The sequence below is a fragment of the Garra rufa genome, chromosome 25 (assembly GCF_049309525.1).
Source record: "Garra rufa chromosome 25, GarRuf1.0, whole genome shotgun sequence".
NCBI lineage: Eukaryota > Metazoa > Chordata > Actinopteri > Cypriniformes > Cyprinidae > Garra > Garra rufa.
The window spans coordinates 27,479,347-27,503,085 of record NC_133385.1 but is presented as its reverse complement, the minus strand read 5'-3'; the positions used below and the strand labels follow the sequence as shown (position 1 = coordinate 27,503,085).

The 23,739-nt window shown below is 32.7% G+C and overlaps 2 protein-coding genes across 3 annotated transcripts in view; one reads left to right on the top strand and one right to left on the bottom strand.

Moving 5' to 3' along the window:
* Positions 1-20,770, top strand: part of etfa (electron transfer flavoprotein subunit alpha) — a 29,032-nt gene extending 8,262 nt beyond the window's left edge. The window contains exons 6-12 of the mRNA XM_073831391.1: positions 4,325-4,435; positions 4,685-4,786; positions 9,162-9,230; positions 9,323-9,405; positions 15,400-15,465; positions 16,005-16,085; positions 20,558-20,770. Of these exons, the coding sequence (XP_073687492.1) occupies positions 4,325-4,435; positions 4,685-4,786; positions 9,162-9,230; positions 9,323-9,405; positions 15,400-15,465; positions 16,005-16,085; positions 20,558-20,593 (548 nt within the window). The 3' untranslated portion in view covers positions 20,594-20,770. The remainder of the gene's footprint in view (positions 1-4,324; positions 4,436-4,684; positions 4,787-9,161; positions 9,231-9,322; positions 9,406-15,399; positions 15,466-16,004; positions 16,086-20,557) is intronic.
* Positions 20,771-22,754: 1,984 nt separating this feature from the next.
* The window catches only part of tmem266 (transmembrane protein 266), a 104,559-nt gene continuing 103,574 nt past the window's right edge, over positions 22,755-23,739 (bottom strand). For both annotated transcript variants that reach the window (XM_073831389.1, XM_073831390.1), the window contains one exon: positions 22,755-23,489. The gene's annotated coding sequence lies outside the window, so the exon portion shown is untranslated. The remainder of the gene's footprint in view (positions 23,490-23,739) is intronic.

Here is a 23,739-nt window from a genome sequence, read left to right as displayed (position 1 = left end):
ATATATATATATATATATATATATATATATATATATTTTACATTTATTTATTAATTCATTTATTTATTTAGCTGACTAACATTAGGATCAGAATGCAATTTTATTTGCAATGCTTTTTTTTTGAAAAGCTATTTTTGTGATCATGCCAAATTAAAAACCTTGATGTACTTTACCTTTATTTTTTTTTTAAAGACATATTTGTGTATTTGCAAGACATATTTGCTTTTTTGTTTTGGTTCACATTGAACCAAATTGATGCATATTTTTTAATTTTTTATTTAATGATATACTTTTAGCAGATAAAACTAAATTGAACAAAATTTCTGCCTTTTCCTTTATTTGATTACATTTATTATTTATTTAATGATGAACTTTGTACAAATTGTTGTTCTCACTTTTTGCCTTAATCAGTTTTTGACATACTTTTTTGCCTTGTTGGTATTTTTTTATTTTTTTTGATGGTGAATTTTTGTCAGATAATTAAATAGACCATTTTTTTAAAGACATTTGCAAGACATATTTGCTTTTTTTCCGATTTGATGATAAACTTTGATCACATTGAACCAAATTGATGCATATTTTGTCTTGATCCTTTTTTATTTAATGACATACTTTTATCAGATCAAACTAAATTGACTTTTGTCTTGATTGTTTTTTTTTAATTCGATAGTAAACTTTTATCAGATTGCACGACCTTGACATGACCATTTTATTTTATTTTGTTTTATTTTAGCCTTGAACTGTTTATCTAATGATGAACATTTGTCATCCTGCTTTATTCCTTTGCCTTTATTTGATTAAACAATTTTAAATTTTTATTTTACAATAATTTTACAAATTGTAACACTTTTTGCCTTAATCAGTTTTTGCTTTTTTTTCATCCTTGCTTTTTTTTTGGCTGACTAACATTGATCAAAATGCAAAACAGTTTTTTTTCTTTGCTCTTTTTATTTGCTGCGAAACTTTTTTTTATTTTTGTAATCGTGCCAAATCTACATACATTTTTCCTTGATCCTTTTTCTATTTTCCACATGTTTGCATCAATGATTAGTGTAGCTCTGCTTTCCTTAATGCAGGATTTTGTAGTTACTCCCATTCCAAAGTTATTTGATTATTTCCCAAAGCGAAAAGCACAAATGGGGAATGGATTAGAAAGTCTCATACCGCCGAGCCCCTACCAGGCTTCTTACTTTTGGAAAAGCGGGAGAAGTCGGTCCTCAATAAGTGCGGCTCTATTATATGCACGGTTATTTGTCATTCCACAGCCAAACTGTCAGGCAGCAGATCTAATGGTATTTAAATTGAATTGTAATACATTAAACAGTATCTTATGTAGCCTAACCCCCAGACCAAAGAGATGTATTAGTCTCAATTTCCTCACTGGCTAAACGTATTTTATTTGATGGATTCTTAAGTGGTGGATTTGGTTTCATTATGTCACTATATAAAACACTTGAATTACCACTATGCAATATTTTTCACCTCCAGACATAACTTAGAGCTCTTTTTCAGACTCAAGCATATTTATTCCGTCTGCGATGCAGGATGGCCAAAGTTTTCAGACATGCGGTGAAACTGGCTTTTGATCAATGCCTGCTGAAATAACGCTATTCCCAAACAAATCAAATTTGACCGCATCTATAGATAAGGATGGACGTGTTTTAATGGCTTGAACTTCTCCAAGAGCTTCAGATACATCCGTTTGTCTTTAATAAGGATGTGTGTGTGTCTTTATTTGTAGAATCTCCTTCCAAGAGTGGCTGCCAAGTTGGACGTGGCTCCCATTTCAGATATCATCGAGATCAAATCACCAGACACCTTTGTGAGGACCATTTACGCCGGTAAATGCAAAAACCTAGTAGCACTTCTCAATGAAATGCTTTCTTTCAAATAACCTTCTTAGTTTTGTATCCTTCTCAATGTTTGTGATTTAGGAGTCTGGCCATTGAGACGCGCAATGACTCACACCGACTTGAAACAAATCGTATATTTTCATTTTTAAATCTAAGGGGGACCCTGGAGCCTTTTTGTCCCACTTTGCATGTATTATTTTTCTGTTCACCGTTTCTCATCTATAAAATCTACTGCCATAAATATGTCCTAATTACTCCGGCTAGCCACTTTATCTTTGGCAGGCACAAAGCGCTTGTGTAAAAAAAATGTTATTTATGAGACTTTTTTATTTAAATGTTATTTTAAATCAGATATAAACGTTTTTCTTGTGAAACAGCGAATGAAAAGTGGTGGTTTGCCACTTGTGGTGATCATTTATGTCTGAGGTTTTGCATATGATTTATAATGCATTTTCTTAAATTGTCTTAAATGTATTTGAATGGACATTTTATGATGATATGTTTTTCATTGTGCAATGTAGTAATGTGCATTAATGACCTTAATACAAGCTATTATAAAGTGACAATCTAGCTCCTTTTAACAAAAAACAATCAAGTTTTTTTATACTGGGAGTCCACTATTAAATATTAAAAAACTCGTTTTTATTTTATTTTATTTATTTTATTTTTAGGCTGGTAGTCCACCGTTATATATTTAAAAATTGACCTTAAATATCTTATGTTTTTATTTTATTTTAAATTTTATATTTAATTGTATTTATTTTAAGGCTGGGAGTTCATTAAATATTTTAAAGTTACCCTAAATATCTTATGTTTAGTTGTCCTTTTTATTTTTTTGTCTTTTTATTTAATTTAATTTAATTTAATTTTAAGGCTGGGAGTCCACCATTAAATATTAAAAATTGACCCTAAATATCTTATGTTTAGTTGTCCTTTTTATTTTTTGTCTTTTTATTTAATTTCATTTAATTTCATCTAATTTTAAGGCTGGGAGTCCACCATTAAATATTAAAAATTAACCTTAAATATCTTATGTTTTTAGTTGTTTTTAATTTAGTTTTTAATGTATTTAATTTTATTTATTTTAAGGCTGGGAGTCCACCATTAAATATAAAAATTTTACTTTAAATATGTTTTTTATTTTATTTTATTTTTAATATTTAATATTTAATGGTGGATTTCCAGCCTTAAAATAAATAAAATAAAACAAAATAAAAAATATATATTAAAATGACCTTAAACATCTTATGTTTTTAGTTGTTGTTTTTAGTTGTCTTTTTGTTTTATTTTATTTTATGACTGGGAGTCTACCATTAAATATAAAAAATTGACCTTAAAAACTAAATTAAAAACACCTAAAAGCATAAGGTATTTAATGTATTTAATTTAATTTAATTTAATTATTTAATGGTGGGAGTCCACCATTAAATAAAAAAAATTACCTTAAGTATCTTATGTTTTGTTTTATTTTATTTTATTTTATTTTTAATATTTAATGGTGGACTTCCAGCCTTAAAATAAATAAAATTAAATTAAAAAAAAATATTAAAATGATCTTAAATATCTTATGTTTTTAGTTTTTTTTTTTTTTTTTTAGTTGTCTTTTTTATTTTATTTTATTTTATTTTAAGGCTGGGAGTCCACCATTAAATATTAAAAATGTACCTTAAATATCTTATTTTATTTTATTTTTATTTTTAATATTTAATGGTGGACTTCCAGCGTTAAAATTAATGAATAAAAAAATATATATATATTAAAGTGACCTTAAATATCTTATGTTTTTAGTTGTCTTTGTCTTTGTGTTTTATTTTATTTTAAGGCTGGGAGTCCACCATTAAATATTAAAAACTGACCTTAAATATCTTATGTTTTTAGTTTAGTTTTTATTTAATTTAATTTAATTTATTTTAAGGCTGGAAGTCCACCATTAAATATAAAAAAATGTACCTTAAATATCTTCTGTTTTTATTTGATATAATTTTATTTATTTTGAGGCTGGGAGTCCACCATTAAATATTAAAAACTGACCTTAAATATCTTATGGTTTTAGTTTTTTTGTTTTTATTAATTTAAATTAATGTAATTTATTTTAAGGCTGGGAGTCCACCATTAAATATAAAAACAAAATACCTTAAATATGTTGTTTTTATTATTTTACTTTTATTTACTTTTATTATTTTTTTATGTTTCATTTATGTTGGGAGTCCACCATTAAATAAAAAAAAATGATCGTAAATTACTTTTACTTTATAATTACTTTATAATAAATAAATGCTGTAAAATATATTGTTCATTGTTAGTTAATGTTAGTTAATACATATGAACTAATCTTAACAAATGAGACCTTTTCACCTAGTTACCTATTTAAATATTTAGTTTTGTTTCATATTGTGTTAAGCTATATGTTTTGCTATTAACAATATTTCTTGTCATTTTGAACACCTCTTTGTCCCGTGTTCCGTTCGCAGGAAATGCCCTCAGCACAGTCAAGTGCAATGAAAGCGTCAAGGTCTTCACCGTTCGAGGCACTTCCTTTGAACCTGCGGCCGTGGAGGGGGGCAGCGCCTCTTCAGAGCAAGGTACCGAGTCGTTTGATAAAGTTAAACACACTGTTGTTTGTTCATGTTTTGCTTTAAGGCCACGCTGACTTTGATACCACACACAACGGTTTATAGTATTTAGTGTTGTATATAATCTTCCTCTCCGCTGCGAGGTTTTGATGGGCTAGTTTGTTTAAGCGTTGGCTTTAAAGGGATCGTAAAGAGTATTTCGGAACAACTCGCCTGTTTATTTGGACGTCTCCTCACGAGATGTTGTTGCGTTTGCAGTCTCTTCGCCGGCCCCTGTTGGAGTCTCTGAGTGGCTGGAACAAACTTTAACCAAGAGTGACCGCCCAGAACTCACCAGTGCTAAAGTCGTGGTGTCTGGAGGTAAGAACCTCGCCCAAGAACACAATATCACAGTAAAGTGTCCTAATATTAACTAATGCACGTTATAGAATGCATAGTTCGCTCCCAAATCTACATTTTGGAGGTACCTCCATATTTTACTGTTCTGCTTTTAATATTAAAAGACAATGATTTTTATTCAGAAATGTTTTAAGGACTATATTTAATTATTTATTACTTTTGATAATAAATAGTTGGATAGATAGACAGATAGAAATTATTGTGTTAATTATGTAAAAAATATTGATTTATAAAAGCAATAAAGCACAAACTCTCATTTTATTGCTTAATAAAAAATTACATCAATAAATTACATTTTTACATTACAAACTAGGGCTGGGCGATATGGCTGAAAACTATATCACGATATCAGTGTTTCATATCGGTCGATATCGATAATTATTGATATTTTTATGACCCATTTAAAATAAGGACCAGGAGAAAAATATATTACACTCAAGCATTTTTATTTTAAACTTTACCTGCCTCTGATCATTATCCCCTCAGTTATTAAGACAGAAATGTCAACAACCATGGAAAACTCAAATAATTAAAATGTAAACATAAGTCTAAAGTCACAATATACACTTAATTATCTCTTAATCCTCAATTCAAACCCCTTTCATTGGTCAATGAAGTGAATGGTCAAGCTAATGTATGGCCCAGAAGTACGGCTTGACCATAGGTCAGAGGTTGTTGCAAAGTATTTGGCTGATTATATTTTTTTCTGCACAGATTGCTGGTTGCCAGTAGCCAACATTACTTCTTTCTCGGTACTTCAGCCTATACTTTGTGTAATAAAAAAAATATTTATTTAAGTGAAAAAAAAAAAGTCCAAAACTTTCAACATTTTGAACAATAGGGCCCTACAATCTTTTTTTTTTTTTTTTCAGAAATTCTTGTTTTAATTTTTCTGATAATCAAATGAAAGCAAAATCACAGATTTATTTTTAAAAATAAAAATAAACGGAGCTTTGCTGTTAAAATTAATACATAGAAGAAAAATTATATTCAGTTAAAAAAAGGTTTAATAATAATAGTATTTTTGCAACAATTAAGTGGTGACTCTTTCTTTTATTTTTTTATCATATATATTGTTTTATGTAAATTATTTAAATGTGAACATATAAACACCTACATTATACTGTACAGTAATACAAGACTAATATTGTTCTGTTACATGTTAAACCGTACTTTTATTTTGACAGGTTGCCATGAAGTTTCAGTGTCTAATACAGGATGAATGATGCTAGTTTCACTAATGAAACGGTAAAATTGACAAAAAGTGACACTCACAGCAGTTTTGGAGATGTATTGGAGTTTGTCTGTTCATGTGAGATGCAAAGGCCAAAAATTAGCGGGAGCGTCACGTGTGCAATATGCGTGTAGTGAAAATAAAACGTGTCTCCTCCATGATATAGAGGCAAACGGAATATGCAGGATTCTTATTGAAACGGTCTTTTTGCACTTCAGTTTTCACAGACACTAGTCCATATCGCGATCTGAATTAATTAACAGACCAACTTTTGATTTATTGGTCCAAAAATCGACGAATTCCGCGGCATTCCGCCCTATAGTAAAGTCCGTTTTTATGAATGGAGTCCGCGTCTGTGAGGAGACATTGTAAACGCGCGATCATGTAGAGACAGAAATCAAATGCCGTCGTGTAAATAAGATAAATAACATAAAGCTATTTAGTTTGTTTAATACAACAACATGGACCCGTTCTGTAGGAAAGATAACCTTAACTTCTATTGTGATCTGGCGCTATGAACTGAACGTTAAAGGGGGGCTGGGCGGGCCGACGAAGAATACAAAATATCGAACGTTTTATCGAACACATTTTATATTGATATCGATCTCTTGTCTATCGCGATATATATCGTTATCGTTTTATCGCCCAGCCCTATTACAAACCATGTTTTATGTACTTTATTGTATTTTAATATTACAAAGCTATATTGATTTATAAAAGCAATAATGCACAAACTCTCATTTTTTATTGCTTAATCAACGGAAAATAACATCTAATAATTATTTTAATATTTTATTACAAAGCTTTATTGATTTAAAAAAGCAATAAAGCACAAACTCTCATTTTTCTTTGCTTATTCAAAGCATAAACTAAATTACAATAAACTAAAAAATGCTTTCCACAGGGACTATATCATCTTTGTGTTTACATTCATTGTTTGTTTAAACCGTATTACTCAATATTTAATAATTTGATCACCAAATTAAATATTAAGTATACATTTTATGTAATTGTTGTTATATTATTATACAAACTTTTCACTGCATGTTTTATTATTATTATTATATGCTTGCCACGTATATAGCTTTTTGATACTCGTATGACTAAAAACATAAATAGATTTTTTAAATAAAAAAAATCTAAATGCCACGTAGTTAGCTTTTTTTTACTGTATTTTATTGTATTTTAATATTTTATTATAAACAAACCTTTTTGATTTTTTTAAAAGCAATAAAGTCCAAACTCTCATATTTCAATGCTTAATCAAAAAAAAATAAAATAAAATAACACCAATAAATGACTATAAACTAAAACTGCTTTTCACAGGGATCTTTGTGTTTACGTTCATGAATCGCATTACTCAGTATTGAATAATTTAATCAAATATTAAATATTAAGTATGAATTTAATGGAATATTTATTATAATCTTGTACAATGTTTTTTATTATATGTTGTAATATTATATGTTTGCCACATATATAGCTTTTGATGCTGGTACTTACTAAAAAAGTAAGTTTCTAAATTATATTTTTTAAATTTAAAAACATTTTTTTTTTACTTAATTGTATTTTAATATTTTATTATTATAGCCAAAGCTTTATTGATTTATAAAAGCGGTAAAGCACAAACTCTCACTTTTTATTGCTTAATCAAAGAAAAATAACATCAATAATTGCAATAAACTAAAAACCAGTTCCACAGGGACTACATCGTCTTTGTGTTGCGTTCATTGTTTTTTTGAACCATATAACTCAATATTTAATAATTTAATCAAATACCAATTAAGTATGAATTTAATGTAATTGGTATTATATTCTTGTACAGACTTTTCACTTTATGTTGTATTATCATTATATGTTTGCCGCAGCTTTTTGATGCTGGCACGACTAAAAAATAAATACATTTATAAAATCTTTTTTTAACTGTATTTAATGTACTTTTTTTGTATTTTAATATTTTGTTATAAACAAAGTTTTATTGATTTATAAAAGCAATAAAGCACAAGCTCTCATATTTTATTGCTTAATCAAAGAAAAATAACATCAATAAATTACAATAAACTTTTGATGCTGGTATGACTAAATAAATAATTACATTTATAATATATAAATATATGTTATAAATGTAATTATTTATTTAGTCATACCAGCATCAAAAGTTTTTTTTAAATGATTAAATATTAAGTCTTAAGTAAATATTAAGCATGCATTTTATGTAATAGTTATTATAATCGTGTACAAGTTTTTCATTATATGAAAAAGCTTTCCGATGCTGGTATGACTAAATAAATAAATAAATTTATAAAATATGTATTTTTTTTTATCTAGATACCATGTAATTAGCTTTTTTCTTACTGTATTTTATGTACTTTGTTGTATTTTTATATTTAATTACAAACCTTGATTTATAAAAGCAGTAAAGCACAAACTCTCATTTTTCATTGCTTATTCAAAGAAAAATAGCATCAATAAATTACAATAAACTAAAACTGCTTTTTACAGGGACTACATCGTCTTTGTGTTTATGTTCATGAACCATATTACTCAATATTTAATAATTTAGTCAAATATTAAATAAGTATGAATTTTAAGTAATTTGTTATTATAATTTTGTACAAATTCTTCATTATATATTATATTTATTATTATGTTTGCCACATATTTAGCTTTTGATGCTGGTATGACTTAATAAATAAATTATAACTTATATTTATTTAATGTAAATACTACGTAATTTCTTTCTACTGTGTTTTATGTACTTTATTGTATTTTAATATTTTATTACAAAGCTTCATTGATTTCTAAAAGCAGTAAAGCACAAACTCTCATTTTTTTATTGCTTAATCAAAGAAAAATGCCATCAATAGATAACAATAAACTGAAACTGCTTTCCACAGGGACTACATCATCTTTGTGTTTACGTTCATTGTTTGTTTGTAACCGTAGGTCATGATGTTGGGTATTCCCTAGAAATTTCCAGGCGTTTTTTATCTTTGCTCAGAAAATCAATAGTAAACCGAGACGGTATCGATCCTACTGGAGTCATAACCTTGTCAGTAATTTCATATTTTATGCCCATCTGCCGTCTTTCTGTCATAACAGGGAGGGGCTTGAAGAGCGGCGATAACTTCAAACTGCTCTACGACCTCGCAGACAAGCTGAACGCAGCCGGTACCGTGTTTTTGTTGACTTTTACTCTGGATTCTGTCTTTAGTGTTAGTCTTCAGTGAATTTAAAATGAAACCACCTAATTTTTCTTTTAGTTGGTGCCTCCAGAGCTGCAGTTGATGCTGGTTATGTCCCCAACGACATGCAGGTTGGACAGACTGGAAAGATTGTGGCTCCTGTAAGTACTAACATCGAAAAGCAGTCTTATTTCTAAATGTGTCTTACAGTCCATCATATGCACTAATTGCCTTCACAGAGGAAAGTTATAAAACCACCAGCTTTTTAGACTTGATAAACCATCTCGACTTTGAACACAACACCATCTAATTGTTGTTTCTGTTTGAGTCCAGAAAGATGGATCCATGTTGCCCTTTAAAAAGGTTAATTTTCCATTATCCGCTCCGGGTGGGACCTCCCCGCTGTCATTATCCACACATTAGCGGAGCTTTGAGGCGTTGTGATGTAGTTAATGGCACATTCCGGCTTCTAAATGATTTACCAGAGCCATTAGTGGAGTCGTGCACCGCACAGGTCCGCCCTGAGCTCAAACCAGGCAAATCAGCCCCAAACCCAATTCTCTAAATGTTTTGACAAGCTTGTCAAGCGCAACCCGACCGTTGTGCATTAGTATTCACCCTGAACAAGTCCCGAATGAGTTCTGTCGGTGGAGAGTCCAGCCAAATGAACTCGAGTCATTGGATGAGTGTTGTTTTAGGTCAATTGAGTATGCCTTTTGTGGTTAATCGCAATCTTTTAGGCCTCAGGGTGATGTTTTGATGACTGGATGTGCATGATTTAGAGTTTATTTTTGTGGACAATACACTTTTAAAGATGTGCACCATGATGCTGCAAATGCAACTATTTAAGAACTTTACTTCAACTAATAAACTTGAAGTAAAATTAACATGAAAGGAAAAAAACTGAAAACCTAATAAAAATCAATCACAAAACAACAAAATTATCATGAAATTATTAAAATAAACATTAAAGCAAAAAAAAAAAACTAAACTTAAAAAAATAATAATGATAACAAAATTACTAAAACTTGAAGTAAAATTAATATGAAAGGAAAAAAAACGAAAACCTAATAAAAATCAATCACAAAAAACAAAATTATTATGAAATTATTAAAATAAACATTAAAGCAAAAAAAAAAAACTAAACTAAAAAAAATAATAATAATGATAACAAAATTACTAAAACTTGAAGTAAAATTAATATGAAAGGAAAAAAAACGAAAACCTAATAATCAATCACAAAAAACAAAATAATTATGAAATTATTAAAATAAACATTAAAGCAAAAACTAAACTAAAAAAATTATAACAAAACAACAAAATTACTAAAACATCAAGAAAAATTAACATAAATACAAAAAAAACCCTAAAACAACAAAATTACTAAAACTTGAAGTAAAATTAACATGAAAGGGAACTGAAACCTAATAACTGAAACCTAATAAAAATCAATCACAAAAAACAACAAAATTATCATGAAATTATTAAAATGAACATTAAAGCAAAAAAAAAAAAAAAAAATAACAAAACAACAATATTACTAAAACTTAAAGTAAAATTAACATTAAAGGAAAAAAAACTTGAAAACCTAATAAAAATCAATCAAAAAATTATGAAATTATTAAAATAAACATTAAAGCAAAAAAAAAAAAACTAAACAAAAAATATAGTATTTATAACAAAAAACTTGAAGTAAAATTAACATGAAAGGGAAAAAACAAACAAAAAAAATCACAATTACTAAAACTTCAAGTGAAAGTAGCATGAAAGCAAAATAAAAAAAAATCATAAAACAACAATTACTAAAACTTCCAGGAAAATTAACATGAATGCAAAAAACTAATAAAAATAACAAAACACAGCAAAATTACGAAAACTTCAAGTAAAATGAACATAAAAGCAAAAAAAAAAAAAAAAGAAAATCATAAAACACAACAATTACAAAAATTTCAAGGAAAATTAACATGAAGGCAAAAAAATCTAATAAAAATAAAAAACAAAATTACTAAAATTTCAAGGAAATTAACATGAATGCAAAAAAAACTAATAAAAATAAAAAACAAAATTACTAAAATTTCAAGGAAATGAACATGAATGCAAAAAAAAACTAATAAAAATAATTACAAAACCTTCAAGTAAAATTAACATGAAAAAACCTGTAATGACACCCTGGCAATCATGTCATAAATTTTTCGAAACATTCAGCAAAAAATACATTAGGGCAGGAGTTGATTTGATTGATATTAGACTGATATTTTTGTTTAATACCTCTTTATACTTTATAAAGTGAGTTAGAGGTGGAGAAATTACATTTTGTTAAAAAAAGAAAACAGAATTTTATACGTTTGAATTGAATTTGATCAAAGATCATATTGGCTTTTAAATGCTTAGCAAGTTACCTACAGATAACTACAAGAAATCTTCAGCAAACTTTTATCCACCACCCACTACAACTTCCTCCATCCTGTGGATAGTGAGATATTTTGCGGGTCTCCATCACATCAGCCCATCTGAAACACCAGCCCTGCCCTCCATCCTCTCCCACTGGCTTTTAGAGCTCCGGCCAGCCGTGTGTTCGCAAATTGAAGCGGTGGCCCCCGGGAGAGCGCCGCAGCCACATTAAACTGCACTGAAATATTCATGGAGCAGTGCATTAAGCTGAGAGCCACTGATGTACCACTCCCTCGGGACAAGGGTGGAGGGGAGGGGGAGGGACGTGGGGTCTGCTCCCTGCCACATCCCCCAAGTGCTCCTCTTTTGAGTAATTGTGAGGATGCTGTGGCCTGTACTCCGGGACGGGAGGTCGGCAGAGGGCTTCCGTGCCAGTAGCGAGATCCTGCCTGGTTTAGCTCAGATTTACAACTTTAAATGTCCTTCATTATTGTATCGTTAGCAATCTGTATCGTTGCTTGTTGAGGGTTTTCAGTCACATTTCTGTGTAATTCTAAGCACCAGCCTTGTTATGCCCAGTGCAGTTCATTTTAAGTGCTACTAATTGAAACATGGCACACCATATTGTTGCCAGAGGCATCAGCCAATCAGGCTGGTGCATAACATGATTCTGAAAGCATATTAAATGATCTTCCTGTCATGAGTGATTCATAATTGGCTACTTTTACGTGAAGGAAGAATAATATGTTATTATCTGTATGTAATGTGTTTGTTAGGTTAATGAGAGAAGAAATTTGATTTGCTTTATATCTGTTAATGTTAAATGTTTATAAAATAATATTATTATAAATGAATGAATCTGCTTTTTAAATGAATCGCGTGAACGAACGATTCAATAGTGCATTCATAAAGAGGGCCTTTTACGTAGTTTCTGAATAAATCTGTGTTCTAAACAAATCAGGTGAACAAATGATTTAATGGCCCATTCATAAAGAGAGCATTTTGTGTCATTTCTGAATGAATCCATGTTTTGAATGACTTGTGGAAAACCCATTATTCAGTGAATCATTTATAAAGAGAGAGCCTTTTATGTAATTTCTGAATTAATCTGTGCTAGAGCTGGGCGGTATGACCAAAAATTTATATCAAGGTATTTTTTCTAAATTATACGGTATGATGGTATTTTTTTTTTCCATGCATGACTAGGTGTTAACCACATTTCCTAATAAATTAGAGAATAATTACTGCAGTATATTGGCTTACATTGACCGGACTAGTATTAACCCAGGTTTGATTGGTCTCACAAAATGCTGCTGTTCACAAAGAAGTGACAGTGGCACTCATAATTTGTTTTAAACGAATTGGGTAAACCAATGAATCAAAGGCCCATTCGTAAAGAGAACATTTGCTTAATTCCTGAATGAATCAGTGTTTTAAACGAATTGGGTAAACCAATGAATCAATGGCCCATTCATAAAGAGAACATTTGCTTAATTCCTGAATGAATCAGTGTTTTAAACTAATTGGGTAAACCAATGAATCAAAGGCCCATTTGTGAAGAGAAAATTTGCTTAATTTCTGAATCTGTGTTTTAAACGAATTGGGTAAACCAATGAATCAATGGCCCATTCATAAAGGGAAAATTTGCTTAATTCCTGAATGAATCGGTGTTCTAAACGAATCGGGTGAACCAATGATTCAATGGCCCGTTCATAAAGAGAGCTTTTACTGAATTTGTTAATGAATCTGCATTTTAAAAAGAAATTGGGGGAAACCAATATTTCAGTGATTCATTCATAAAGAGAGTCTTTTTTGTAATTTTTTTGAATGAATCCACATTTTGAACAAATCGGGTAAACCAATGATTCAATGGCCTATTCATAAAGAGAGCCTTTTAATGTAATTTCTAAATGAATTAGTGTTTTGAACGAATTGGGGAACCAATGATTCAGTGATTCATTCATAAAAAGAGCCTTTTATGTCATTTCTGAATGAATCAGCCGATTGAACAAACCGGGTGAATCAATGACTCAATAGCCTATTCACATTGAGCCTTTTACTTAATTCCTAAATGAATCTACATTTAAAAGAAAAAAGAAAATGTGGATTCATTCAATAGCCTATTCGTAAAGAGAGCCTTTTATGTAATTTCTGATTGAATCAGCCGATTGAATGAATTGGGTGAACCAGTGACTCAATAGCCTATTCAGAGAGAGCCTTTTACTTAATTCCTAAATAAATCTACATTTTAAAAAAGAAAACGTGGATTCATTCAATACCCTTTTCATAAAAAGAGCCTTTTATGTAATTTCTGAATGAATCAGCCGATTGAATGAATCGGGTGAACCAATGACTCAATAGCCTATTCATAAAGAGCCTTTTACTTAATTCCTAAATGAATCCACATTTTAAAAAGAATCGGGTGAACAAGTGATCCAATGGCCCATTCACAAAGAGAGCCTTGAATTTAATTTCTGAATGAATCAGTGTTTTGAACGAATTGGGGAACCAGTGATTCATTCATAAAAAGAGCCTTTTGCGTAATTCCTGAATAAATCCATGTTTTCAAGGAATCAGGTGAACCAATGATTACATAGTGTTCTCATAAAGAGAGCCTTTTATGTAATTTCTGAATGAATAAGCCGATTGAACGATTAGGGTGAACCAATGATTCAATAACATATTCAGAAAGAGCCTTTAACTTCATTCCTGAATGAATCCGTATTTTGAATGAATTGGTAAAGCAGTGATTCAATGACCCATTCATGAAGAGAGCCTTTTATGTAATTTCTGAATTAATCAGTGTTTTGAAGGAATCAGGACAAGCAATTATTCAATCGCCTATTCATAGAGACCCTTTTACGTCATTTCTGAATGAATCAGCCACTTGAACGAATCGGGTGAACCAATGGCCCATTCATAAAGAGAACATTTGCTTAATTCCTGAATGAATCAGTGTTTTAAATGAATCGGGTGAACCAATGATTCAATAGCCCATTCATAAAGAGGGCCTTTTATGTAGTTTCTGAATGAATCTGTTTTGTAAACAAATCGGGTGAACCAATGATACAATGGCCCATTCATAAAGAGACCCTTTTATGTAATTTCTGAATGAATTAGTGTTTTGAACGAATTAGAGAACCAATGATTCAGTGATTAATTCATTAAGAGTCTTTTATGTAATTCCTGAATGAATCCATGTTTTGAAGGAATCAGATGAACCAATGATTCAATATAAAGAGTCGTTTATTTAATTTTTGAATGAATCTGCATTTTGAATAAATCGGGTTAACCAATGATTCAATGGCCCATTCCTAAAGAGAGCCTTTTACTTCATTTTAAAAATGAATCTGCGTTTTAACGAATCAGGGAAACAAATGATTCATTCATAAAGAAAGCCTTTTACGTAAATTGTTTCTTGAATAATTCGAATGAATGACTCAGTGACTCAACTTGATATTTTTCTTATTTAACACAATAATGGCTTTAAATTATATTTTGGGGATATTGCCATAGCCAAATGTAATTTTTAATTAATTAGATCAATTAATCGCCACATCATGTACTTAATTAGATTTATCATTTTAAGCGATACATAAAATAATATAAAAAATACATGGTTGATCTACAGTGAATTTGTTTGTACAATGAATTCTAATTGTTTTATATATGGTCAAAAATGTGACGATAAAAAAAAAAACTGTTGACTTGTATTATATGTCCCTTATAAAGTAATTTTAATGCTTTTTTTGTTTACTCCGCAGGAGCTGTATATTGCGGTTGGCATCTCTGGAGCAATCCAACATCTTGCTGGCATGAAAGATAGCAAGGTACAGTTAGTAATACATGTCAAAATACACACACACACTGTAGTACACTAACAAGATATCATTTTCTATGATAATACCTGCAATCAGAGGAAACCCCACTCATGACCAGCAGTGTCTCTGAGTTTCCAGAATATGCCAAGTTAACTCACTCTTTAGTGTGACGCTGTATCGGAATGGAGTGTTTTAAAAGCGATCTGGAGTAGCTTTTTACCTGCATCCATAATTCATCTGCATTTCCCATTCCACATCTCTGGAATCCAGTTTCTGCTAGCGCTGCTTTATCTGTCAGAGCTTATCACAACCATCTTCCTGCATATGTTGCATACAGGAGCATCATCCTCATGTTGATGAGATGTTTACAACAATAATGTGTTAGCGTTTTTTACCACCACTGTGCTTGTTCTGGGAATTGACTTTTGGGAATTATTTTTCATGTCAGCTTATGGAGACTATTGTATAGTCCATCTGCACTCAACTCATAGAGGGTTTCTATTCGGTACAGCCCACCATGCTAAATAATTTACTTAATTGTTTTACAGACCATCGTAGCCATCAACAAGGACCCAGAAGCCCCTATTTTCCAGGTGGCTGACTATGGCCTAGTGGCAGACCTGTTCAAGGTAAGATTCCTAGCTCTTAGCGAGTTGTGGTGCTCATGTAGGAAACACAGGTTTGAATCTCTCTTTTCCATTCTATAATTAATTTCATAAATAATTGTTAAATAATTGAATTTATTGAATATATATATATATATATATATATATATATTTTTTTTTTTTCACCTATATTTAAATTTATATTTATTTATTTTATTAACTTTTAATATAATACATTTTTATATATTAGATTTTTGTGTATTTTAAAATATTTGTATAATAGATAAATGAAATAAATACATTTAGTTTTTTCTTTATTTTATATATATATATATGTGTGTATATGTATATAGTTTTTAATGTTTTTTCATGTATTTTTTAACTTACATTTAACTATAATAAATGTTTTGCCATAGTTCTAAGTGAAAGTAATATAACTAAAGAGTTTTTTGTATTTAAAAAATACATATAGATATCATTTTTCATGTTTATTTATTATATTTATAATATTATAAATATAATTATTTATATTCTTTTAATGTAATGCATTTTTTGGCATAGTTATGAATAATATTTGTATAATAAATAAATTACTTTTTGTGTTTTTTATTATAATATTTATTTAGTTTTTTGTTATTATATTTGTGTTTTTTTTATTATCTTTTAATATAATTATTTTTTGCCGTAGTTATAGTGTGTGTGTGTGTATGTATATATGTATATATATATATATATATATATATATGTATTATATTAGAATATGTATTTCATGTTTATTTACTTTATTATATTTATTACCATTCTTATCTGAACACTTTATTTCGTCACTTTATTTCGTCGTTATTATATTTATTACCATTCTTATCTGAACTCTTTATTTCGTCACTAAAAGTGGGCCCAATTCCTTGGGACAAGGAGGAGAAGTTAGTTGGAGCCTGTCATTTGAAGCTCCAACTAAGGATAAAGTATACATAACAGGAAAGATACAATCTTCTTCCTGTAAAACACAGGTCTCATTAGCGCAGAAGATCCTCATCAGGTCATCAGAGACATTTTAATCCAGTGCCTCGGACAATCAGCCGCACCGTTCGACTTTATTATTAATAGCGCTGTAAATTTCGAATGACCTGGTATTAATTTCTTCAGCCAAACCCTGTCTGCGACCAAAACCAGAGCGACTCAAAAAAGCTGTCCCATATTTCCCTTTTAAATTTTGCAGGGAGCATTATTTCACCTAATGGAGAGTGTGTGACTTCTGAATTATTGAGTTGCTGAATTAATCAGTGGCGACTCGTGGCTCCAACCAAAAGCCTTAGACACAACTTCTTCTTTCGGAGCAGAAAAGTAATTGATAGTCGGCACAAGTGTGCAGGGTGTAGTTTTTCACCTTTATTTTCTGTCTCCTCTCACCAGAGCTTTACACGCCCGGCTGCGCGCCATAGTTCAAGGTGGCACACGCGCTTACGGTGCCAGAGGGCTGCCACACACACGCCACGTCCATCTGTTGTTGGTGTTTACCTCGTGTAACGCTAGCATCGTTTATTTCCCTGTGTTTGCCCTGTCGTTCATCTTTTATTCAGGCGGTGCGTGCTAGACACAGGTGTGCAGGTAAACTGTGTAAAAGTGATTGCCGACGATGGGCAGTGCTGGAGAGCAGGGGTGGCTCTCAGATCAGCTTACACATGATCACTCCTCGGATAACTGATTAAAATGTATGGGCTTTCTCCTCATTCCTTAGATTGAAAAGTGAGCCGGGGACATATTGGGGTGATGATATAGTTTTTCAGGGCGCTCTGGAATACGGGAGCACCTCGGTTTTGGATGAGAAACTCGACGTATAGAAAAAGTTCAGGATGTTCTCAAATGACAACCACTCAATTTCCTGATAATTTACTCATCACCATGTCATCCAAGGTGTTCATGTCTTTCTTCAGTCACAAAGAAATTAAGGTTTGTGAGGAAAACATTCCAGGATTTTTCTCCATATGGTGTATTTCAATGGTTGCCAATGGGATGAAGGTCCAAATTGCAGTTTCAATGCAGCTTCTGAGGACTCCACACAATCTCAGCAGAGGAATAAGGGTGTTTAAATCTAGTAAAACAATCTTTAATTTTCTGAAAAAATACAAGTTTATGTCCTTTTTTTTTAACCACAACTGCTCATCTAGCACTCGCTCGACTAGTTTGTTTTTCCTCAAAAACCTTAATTTCTTTGCGACTGAAGAAAAAAAGACATGAACATCTTGGATGACATGGGGGTGAGTAAATCATCAGGAAATTTTCATTCTGGAAGTAAACTTCTGCTTTGAAGAGTCTTTGGGATCCAAAAATGGTTATTCCACTACAAACCCCCCTTTTTGAAACCTTTATTCAAAGAGAAATTGAGTTTTTTGAGGAAAACGTTTCAGGATTTTTCTCCATGTAGTGGACTTCAATGGGGATCAATGGGTTGAAGGTCCAAATTGCAGTTTCAGTACAGCTTCAAAGGCCTCTCCATGATCCCAGGAATAAGGGTCTTATCCAGCGAAACCATTGGTCATTTTCTTAAAAAAAATTATATACTTTTTAACCACAAATGCTCGACTTGCAATAGCTCTGCGATGCGTGTTGAAAAGGTCAAGCAAGGTTTGTTCTACTTGTTTGTACTTCTGTTCAAAAAGATAGGGTAGGGAGAAAAGCTCCATCTCATTTTCTTTTCTAATTTCTTGTAGAATAGTCACAGACCAACAATCTCCACATAAAACAGACCAAACCGTAAGTCATAGAGTCTTGAAACTTGGAGGAATGGTAGTATTCACACCGCCTACAACGTGACCAAGTCTCAACGTAATTGGCCTGACAGGAGTGCTACAGCCATCAAAAGTATGAAGTCGCTCATAACTCCTAAACCGTCAGTCGCAGACTCTGGAATCCTTGGCTCACGGTGTACAAAGCGCACTCCTCAAATTCGATCATGATCCAGGCAAAATTTTTGGGTATAACTAGTCAAACTAGTTTTTCACCCAATCAGAACCAAACCAGTGCAGAAAGATTCTCTTGAGAGTAAATATCAATAATTATCAAAAACAAAAAAGTTGAACTTTCAACTGACTATTGCAAAGGGACACCACAACGTTCAAAAGGGACTGAGCCACTTAGGGTAAAATGCCTATAGAATTAGATATCTTGGCCAAACTGAAGAACACTTATGTAAGAGCTCAATCTGAGGTCATAGGAAAAACATCACAGAGCTTGGCCACTTTGTAGTCTATAAGAGGGACGAAAACATAAAAATGGCTATAACTTCCCAAACATTTGTCATATCAACATGAAAACCGGTGTGCGCTGTCTTGGTCTGAAGTGCCAAAAGTGTATACAAAGACATTTGCTTATCTAAAAAAACATGGCTGCCATTGGCCAACGATTTTGAGCACCTGTTAGACAAGGTTTCTAGAGGCCAATAGGAAAAAAACTCGGTGGGCCTGTTCAACTCACGGCCCCAAAGGTCTGAGAGAAATTAGAAGGAAATCGTCCACTGCAGGGCGACATCGCATTTTTCAAGGGTGCAAACGATTGTTTTTCACACATAAACGTGATATGTGTATCATACGATAGAACTCCCCATTCTGGACAACTTTATCTCTAGAACCACTGCTGTCAATCAAATCGTTTGTTAAATGATTGAGAAGATGTAAAAAACCTGCTTTTGTGAACTAGTCCTAGGTTTTTGCTCAATCTAGAAAAAAACACTGCGGTACAATTCTTTGTACTCTGTAGGGTTATAATTATCAAAACAATGTTGAAATTTACCCTTTGGGAAGCTGTAATGGAGTTGTTTAGAAAAGGGGCCTGTCCAAATATACCAAAAATCCTATAAAGCCTAAAAGAAAACTCAAAACTTCGCAAAACCTGCTGAGCATGTGTGAAACAAGCGTGCAAAGTTTTAAGGGGATCGGACCATAATGCCTAAAAGCACTTGAACCCCGGTAATCGCTGCTTGCAGCTATATTTTTTACCTTTTTTTTGTAAAGTGGGTTTGACTTTCTTTGCACGTTCTTTTAGTAAACACTGGGTCGGTACTTCCGTCACAAGTGTCCTTTTCAATGTGGTTACATAATGCGTAAAGTTGAGCTAGTGCAAGATGAGCATTTGTGGTTAAAAAGTATATAAATTGGAATTTGTCTTAGAAAATAACCAATTGTTTGGCTAGATAAGACCCTTATTCCTCAGCTGGGATCTGGTGCTGGGTGTAGAGCCCTTTGAAACTGCAATTTGGCCTTCAACCTGCTGATCTACATTGAAGTCCACTATATGGAGAAAAATTCTGGAATGTTTTCCCTCAAAAACCTTAATCTCTTTGTGACTGAAGAAAGAAAGACATGAACATCTTGGATGACAAGGAGTAAATGAACAGGTTATTTTCATTCTGGAAGTGAACTTCTTTAATACCAGATGTAAACAGGCCCAGGGTTTTGAAAGAGTTGGACAAGTTTATGCATCCATGTATCCATTTCCAGGTTGTACCCGAGTTGACCGAAGCCTTGAAAAAGTAAGACTCCTCAGGAAGACGGTACTCACCTGGAGAACTTCACTAGGAACCTGCCTTAATAAGCTCCTAGCCGACGCTCCACTGATGTTCACCTCCTCAAAGTGTTTGTCCTCCAGAACACCTATATGTACTTACAATAGCTAATGTAAACCACTTCTTTTAATAAAAGAATTCAGTTACACATGGGCTTGAAGTTTTCTGTTTTTCTAATTGGGGTTTTTAATGTAATTATTGTTGCAGTCTTTGGCTAATTCAAAGTTATCCAAGTCTGCTTCCGGATATCAACTGTCCTGCAGAGATCAGCTCCAACCCTGATTAAACACACCTGAACCAGCTAATAGGGGTCTTCAGGTTATGGTATTAGGGTTAGAAACATCCCAAGTTAAACTCTGCTAAACATTAGATCTCCAGAAGCAGGATTGGACTGACCTCAGTGGAGTAGAGCTCATTTATACTGCAGCTGTGGATATGATGGTCTTTACATGTTCTTTGTCATCTATTTGTGGAAGCAACTTGCTGTTTGTTATATTTTAATAAGGTAGCTGGCCCTTGATGTTCACTTAAGTGATCCAATAAACATATTTCTGCTTGTACTTGGGTTTTGTTACTCATTCTCAAATGACCAGTATACCACACATTTTGGCAACAAACTTGAAAAAAAATGACATTGGACGTTTGAATTTACCAACTTTTAATTGCTTGACAATCTCGCCCATTATCAGTTTATAAAATCCCTTGTCGATAACACAGGATTAATTTGCCTCAGTCAGAAAGCAGATAGATCTTTTCAAGGGCTCATGCTATTGGGATGGGGGTTAAGGTTTAGGGTTATGACAACATTCTACCCATAATTTCTCATAAAAATCTTCTAATACTGTATACCTGAAATGTTTGCCATATCGTTTGCTCTCTGTGTTTTAAAAATACTTGAGTTTAGCACTTTTTTTCTCGCATAGAATTTGAATACAAACATCAGCATCAGTAATGTAAGAAAGGCAAAGGTAAGAAATTTGGCTGAATCACACAGCTTGACACATTTGACAATGGATCAAATGCAACCCTGCAGCATTGGGGAAAAAGGACTGTACATTGTGTGTCAGTTACATTTCGTACAAATAAACGAATCGACAAATAAAAACTCCCTCCCGCGCCACCCTGAATGAGAACACGTGATAAGTCTTCCAGCCACACTCCGACACTGGTCTACCATCTAAAAGAGTGTGTCTTTGCTGGTTTCATACACCACTCGCCCAACAGACACACTGAAATTCCTGAAGGATCTTCCAATGATGGCTCCCAAAGTACTCCTCTCCCTGACTCCTTGGAAGGTTGTGCAATTTTGGCAGGAGTGACACAGTTCAAGTGCTCTTGCAGAGTTGGAGAGAGAGAGAGAACGAGAAATGTGCATCTGTAAGGAGGAACGTTGCATGAGGCGGGTAGCAGAGAGCGTTGTCCTCATGTCACTTCCTGTGCCCCTTTCTGAGAACATGAAACCTGGGAGTGAGAATCATAGTGCTGTTTGACACAGAGAGAAAGACAGATTGGCTGTGTCCGAAACAAGTAACTGCTCAATCACTCAAAGTTTTTGGATGAAGGTAAACCTTGAGATGAGGTTCCTCAAATCTGGCTCTCGAGTGCTTCTGCCTTGAAGGGTTTAGCTCAAACCCTGATCAAACTCACCCACCAGTAATTTTCTAGCAACTCTGAAGATCTTAGCTAGCGTCTTTGATTTAGAGTTGGAGTTAAGCTCTGGAGGGAACTGGCCTTCCATGGCTGGATTTGACGAACCATGCCATAAGGTTTTAGATGGGCTTCAAAAACCCTGTCGATTCCCACCTATTTCTCTGTAGATATTTATAAATACTTTCTTTCAACTGCTCTATCAGAGATATATCACTGATATGTTCACAGAATCACGCAATTCTGAGATAAAGCTTGAATTGCTAGTTTGTATAATGCAATTCTGAGGGGGAAAAAAGTCAGAATTGTGAGTAGTCGCAATAACCTTTTTTTATTTTATTTTTTTATTCAGTGGCAGAAATGGGCTGAAAAAAAAAAAAAGAGCTTAGGCTCATGTAACCAGTTTCAAGATATATGATTATGCTTTTTCTTGCCTCATGAGTTTACATTATCCCAACAAGCAAAGCAGTTCAACATTACATTAAATAAAATATTTGGATTTAAAATTTGCATTTTCCAGGTATCACGTTTCAGTGGTTTCAGGTATATATATAGAAGATATTTGACTTGTTTAATAGTCTGAGCTGATTTTGGAACAAATATTGTTTTAATTTGTCATGTGTTTCTGGGTGAGTTCAATGAAAGTCTAGTAGTATATGATACTTACTGCACAGAATTAAAAAAAACTTTCTAAAAGCCTTTAGGTAAGCAGACATATTTTTGCATCATTTGTGACAAGGCAATCCCTATTAATCTTATGAAAAGAAGCAGGGGTAGCCAACCCTGCTCCTGGAGAGTTACCGTCACATAGAATCCAGCCTTTATCAAACACACCTCAACCAACCAAGGTGTTCTGGATTACTTGAAAACTACAGGAAGCAGATTTGGACCTGAAATCTGCAGGAAGGTGGCTTTTCAGAAGCAGAAGTTATGCCAGGGCTGGTGAGCTCTGGTCCTGGAGAACCACAGTCCTGCAGAGTTCAGCTCCAACCCTAGTAAAAGCTCACCTGCCTGTAGCTTCCTAGTAACCATTCAGACCTTGATTAGCTTGTTCAGGTGTTTAATTAGGGTTGAAGCAAAACTTCCCAGGGCTGCAGCTCTCGAGGTCTGACTTCGCCACCCCTAAGCTACACCAAGAGCAGGGGTGTCCAAACTCATTCCTGGAGGGCCACTGTCCAACAGAGTTTAGCTCTAACTCTAATTAAACACACCTGAACCATCTAATTAAGCTCTTACAAGGCATACTAGAAACTTTAACTTAGATGGAGCCAAACTCTGCAGGACAGTGGCCCTCCAGGACTGAGTTTGGGCACCCCTGTACTAGAGTGTTCTTTTTAGGGTAGGTGTGTCCAGACTCAGTCCTGGAGAGCCACTGTCCTGCAGAGTTTAGATCCAATTACTCCATTCCCAATTAAACACACCTGAACCAGCTAATCAAGCTCTTACTAGGCATACTAGAAACTTCCAGGC